General features: G+C 40.4%; 1 protein-coding gene across 1 annotated transcript in view; it reads left to right on the top strand.

The window, feature by feature from the left end:
• The window catches only part of LOC104491755 (putative RNA-binding protein Luc7-like 2), a 28,119-nt gene extending 23,552 nt beyond the window's left edge, over window positions 1-4,567 (top strand). Inside the window, exon 11 of the mRNA XM_010134589.1 lies at window positions 3,523-4,567. Coding sequence (XP_010132891.1) covers window positions 3,523-3,715 — 193 coding nt within the window. The 3' untranslated portion in view covers window positions 3,716-4,567. The remainder of the gene's footprint in view (window positions 1-3,522) is intronic.
• The last annotated feature ends 880 nt before the right edge of the window (window positions 4,568-5,447 follow it).

Genomic DNA, 5,447 nt, shown 5'->3' with positions numbered 1-5,447 from the left:
GTGAGAAAGATGGCTGAAAACTGCAGCAGTGGCAGCCCATGGTGCCACTGATTCTAGGGCTATTCTATTCTAATAGAAGCGTGGAGCTGTGGTTGCTGTGTGGAAAGAGTTGCATCATTTTATGTTAACCAAAAGCCTTCAGTATGATTTTTGAGCTTACTTAAAGTACCACAAAATACAGTTATTGTAGGCTGCTGAGTCCTGCTGTAAAAGCTATTGATATGTCTGGGGTTTTCGGTTGGGGTTTTTTTGTTTGGGGTTTTTTTTCCAGTTTTGATCACATCCATTATGGCTTCAACATGTAAGCATACTAGACAGTTCGACTCCTTACTGGAGAAACTCTTGAGTGCTTCTCCTGGAAGTGATTTTCCCATTTTGTTCTGAATAACAACATTATCACAGGCAAACATGTGCTGAGTATTAGTTTTTGCAGCAAACCATGCGGTTTCTTCGGTTTTCCTGTCCACTCTTTTGGAGAAACTATTTTCTGAAGAGCCTTTCACATAAAATGAAAAGCTGCCACCTCTCGGATAAGTCTTCATTCTGAGAGTGAAGGGATATTTATTGTGTGCTGTATCTGAGGAAATTCTACAAATATGTCATTTGTCTGACAGATGCATTTTCTGTGATCTGTCATCATTCACCTTACGAACAGGGTATAGATGTAAATCTCTTAATGGCTGAGGTCTCATTTCGAACTTACCAGTAACAGGAGAGGACCTCCACACTCTGTGGGCACAACTCAACGTGTACAGGGTATCTGGTCGTAGTAGCAATGTGTCTAAGATAATGGGAACCCATCTGGTAATCACAGCAACATGCCTAACGTTGTAGGAATCCTAGGTCTCTTGGATTACTGGCTTACCAAGAGCAGGTCTAAATAAAGTCCTTCGTTTCCTTGCTGTTGGAACTTAGAACTAAATAAGCTAAAATTAATCATCCTTCATCTCGTTAGGAACAAAATACATAAATTGTGCTTCTTGATTTGCAATGAGAAAGTGAATGTTTGCAGTTAGATGTTGAGATGCATACTCAGTGGTAAGATCAATCATGACAGCAGACCTGAATGTGGGTAAATTGAGAGATGGCTGTGTCAGTATACTTGAGCCCATTTACCAGAATTCATGTGACGAGGGCTAATATACACCCATACAGACACTGTGTGGGCAAATAGAGTATCTGAAGCCCCATCCTATGGGGCTTCATTTTACCTGACTTTAGATGATGAGGACAGATGTAAATCTCATGAGTCTCATTACAGACTCATCTCACATGATTTTGTGTCTATTTTGAGGTGAGACAAGTCATATTTTAAAGTGCCTGTTTCATCTGCTAACTGTTAAGGGAATCTGGCTGATTAGCTCAGATGTCTGTGCTGCAGACATTTAAAGCTGGTGTGATGGATCCCACTCGTAGCATTTAGATTTTTTTTTTAATATCTTTCAGATCCTGGTTGACAACAGAATATTCTAGCCCTGTGCTAATTTTCTGCTGTGGTAGAGAAGTACAGGCTTCACTTCCCCCCCGCCCCCCCCCATTTCCTCCTTTTGAGTAGAACACCAGAAGGGAGCACAGGCCCATTTAGTCAAACATCTTACCCCTTGGAAGGTTTGAAACAGTAGGTACATCTTTCCCTGCTTTCCTAGATCTGACTGGCTGCTCCAGGATTTTCCCAGACTTTCAAGGCTGCCCTAGGATTTTTGTCCAAGGCTACATAAGGGTTTTTTGTCCTCAGACCCAATGCATGCATCCAAAGATAGTGTCCTGGATCTAGTATCACATCTTATAATGCGATTCATAGTTGGTGAACGTGGATGCTGCTCGCATATCTGGTGAAGGGATCAGTTTCTGCTGAGTAATCCACTTGATGAGTTAGGCGGTAATGCTTTCCACGCGTTCTAGGCTTACTTTAAGTGGAGCCAGAAAAGAGCTGTTCTGTTAAAACCATAAGTCACTTAAAACCGTAAGTCTAGTAGAGGTTCTGATTCTAAGGGCTACACCTTGCCCTTGAGAAAGGCAGGAATGGTATTTTAATTCTAAGTCTTCTGTAGTGATACAACTTGCTAAAGCAGTTGTATAACCTTTCACGTCGCTATGCTGTGATTCGTTAAAGCCAGCCTTCCTTCTTGTCAGCTGGTGAGAGACTCACCAGTAGAGAGATGGGATGGCTGGACAAACAGTCTTCTATTCTTTCAAAAATGCCTTGAATGAGAAACCAAAGCTGAGGATGGCATCACATCCTCTGTCTGCCTATTCTAGGATCGATTGCTAGAGTTAGCCTGAGTCAACTGGTTTGGAAGTGTTGTTATTTCTGCAGGGGACTTGCAGCATAAAATACTTGTGAACAGCTGTAGTAACTAACTCAGTGCTAACTTCTTATTTGGCATGTAGCTGCTCTTATTTGATATGTAGTTTGTGGAGTAGGAGTAATGCCTGTGGATCTCAGTGTTTGCAAATACTAAGTCTCGCAAAACACTGCGTTGTATGGAAAGTAATCTTTCCAGCTGTGGAACTAAAATGAACGGTCGCTCTGTAAGCTTATAAAAGGAAATTAATGCAGGAGCATTTTGCAGAGCTTAGTTTTGTAGCTTTGAGGTAATGACAGTAATTTTCTGTAGGTGGAGAGAGTAAAAACTCACTGTCCCGTACTCCAGAGGTTTTGGCTAAGGAATTAATTGCCAGCTTCATAGCAGAGCAGTTAAGATTTTTCTGTGAAAGTGCGTATTAGAATCTTTTCATGATTGCAGTACATCTTGAAATGAAAATGTGATGTTTTCCAGCAAAAGGCTTAGGTGCACTTTGTGAGGCAATATAGAGGAAGATACCTCATCCTGGTTTGTTTGTTGGTTCTTTTGCAGCACAGGTAGCTCATTTAATTTAAACCTATGTGGATTGTTTAACAGAGCAGCTCTTTTCTGGCTCCACTTAAAAGGTTTTGGAATTGCCTGTTGTCAGAGTAAAATACCTAAAGACACCACCACCCCAACATTGCAAGGGATAATTCTTCTAAAAAACCTGATGGTAGCACAGATTCCAGATTTGTTTTATATTTGTCATGTAATAGCCTCGTTCCAGAATTATGCAAGTTAATTTCCCCCTACTTTTAATCAAACTCCCATTTTTAAACATGTTTTTCAAGTTTGTAATTTATATATCTGCGATGGGTTAGACATTCTTCTCGAGCAAGAAACTACAGTAGATAAATTCAGTTAAACTTCTGTTAATGCAGGTTGAGGGTGGAGGTTGAAAATCCAAGATTTAGTGAAGTGCGTTGTCCTTAGTCTGGGCTCTGTAGTAAATGCAGATTAAATTCTGTCTCTAGCAGTATTTGTCTTTTGAAATTGGAAGTAGGAAAGGCAGAAGAGTACAGTGATTTCAGATGTCTTCACATATGCTTCTATTTACATAAATCTGAAAAAGATTGGGGAAAAAAGTTGGAAAAAGAAGAAAAATATCAAAGTGCTGTTTTATAGCTACAGATTCATAACTAACTTGAATTCTCCAATTTACTGCACTTTTCAGATCCTCAAAAGAAAGATCTTCCAGAGACAAAGAACGTTCAAGGGATCGCGATAGAACATCACGTGATAAAGATAGAAGCTCAAGGGAGAGGTCACCGCGAGATTTCAAAGACAGGAAACGTTCGTATGAAAGTGCTAATGGCCGGTCAGAAGACCCGAGGAGCTCAGAAGAGCGTGAAGCAGGGGAGATCTAACTGGCTGTATACTCACCTGATCTCTAGCTTCCTGTGGAGTTGCATACTATGGTTTAGTTTACAGTTGTTCAAAGGGACACCAGTGAGCAGTTCCAGACACTGATCCAACTAGGGTAGATGTACAGTATATAAAAGTGGTTATAACCAAGTCAGAATTAAACCCCATCAATTAATGATGCCTAAAGCTGGGTCCTGGACTTCCACCAAGTTGTAAAACTTTTCTGAAAGATTTCTCTTTATTCAGGACAACAGTTTTATGTACCAAGATGCAGATCTCAATGTTTTTAATCTCCTTTCCAATACCAGTTAGTGAACAAATTATATTGTACTACTTGCCTTGGGTGCTTTTGAACCTTTATAAATTCTCCAATTCTGCTCCGGTCAAAACAGCAGCATTGAAAGGTTGTATTTTTGGGGGATTTTTTTTTGTTTGCTTTTTTTTTTTCTTTTTGTAAGAGGGTGGGTGGATGGATATTAACTTTTACTCTAAGGTAATGTTCCCAGTGATTTGTTTTGTTTCGGAACCTAGGAGTTGATTACAGTGGGAGCATTTAGACAGGAATGTGTGCTGGAGAAAGCGGAAATGTCTTTTTACAGTGCCTATTTAGACTTGGAAATTGAACAGCTGTTGCATTACATCTTTTTTTATTTCTACTTAAATTTTGAAATCAAAGCCAGTCCCATATCTGTACCATTTGATTGGTATGTGTTCAATATATTTGTTTTTTTCCATAAGGACTCTTTCTGCTTTTTCTTGTGGGGTACATCCTTAATTGTATTAAAAACAAACAAAAAACCAGCAACAACAAACAAAACTTAAGAAAAAAAATAAAAAATAAGTAAAAAAGAAAACCACATTGTCCAATAACTTAACAAGGATATACTGGTCACTTAAGGTGGTTCCTTAGCAGTTCAGTCATTTAAAAACTAACATTTGACTGTTAAAAGTTTTTAGCACACAGATGTACTGAGGGAGAAGCACATCAGGATCACAATCCTGACCAGCCTAAGATCTTCAAAGGCAACATGTGGAATCATAATGGTCATGGGACAACCACTAACTTAATGACTTCAGTTTCAAAAAGCACTATTTCATTGAGGTGCTAGAGTGGGTTCAGAGAAGGGCAGCAAAGCTGGTGGAGGGTTTAGAGAATTTGTCTTATGAGGAGCAGCTGAGGGAACTGGGATTGTTTAGTCTGGGGAGGCTGAAGGGAGACTTTTCTCTCTTCTACAACTAGCTGAAAGGAAGTTGTAAAGGGAGGGGAGTGGGGTGGTGTCTTATGCCATGTTACAAGTGACAGGGTGAGAGGGAATGGCCTGAAGTTGCATCAGGAGAAATTTGGTTTGGATATCAGGAAAAATTTCTTTACAAAGAGGGTCATTAAGCATTGGAACGGGCTGCCCAGGGAGGTGGTGGAGTCCCCATCCCTGGAGGTGTTTAAAAGCCGTGTGGATGTGGTGCTGAGGGACATGGTTTAGGGACCCTGGCAGTGCAGGGTGGACGGTTGGACTCGATGACCTTAAAGGTCTCTTCCAACCAGATGTTTCTGTGATTCTGTTTAGATGCAAAGCTGCCTTTACATCATGGGGTTGCTGTCAATTCTGTCGGACTGAAGGTGCTTATAAATTATATAAATTACTGAGATACGCCCTGCTCCCCCACAGAAGAGTTGAGAGATTGGCAAGTTCGCCTTGAGATTTGCATCACTGAGTTACAGTGGTGCTTAAGAGT

This window comes from Buceros rhinoceros, unplaced genomic scaffold, assembly GCF_000710305.1.
Source record: "Buceros rhinoceros silvestris isolate BGI_N320 unplaced genomic scaffold, ASM71030v1 scaffold330, whole genome shotgun sequence".
NCBI lineage: Eukaryota > Metazoa > Chordata > Aves > Bucerotiformes > Bucerotidae > Buceros > Buceros rhinoceros.
This window is presented reverse-complemented; position numbering and strand designations above follow the sequence as displayed.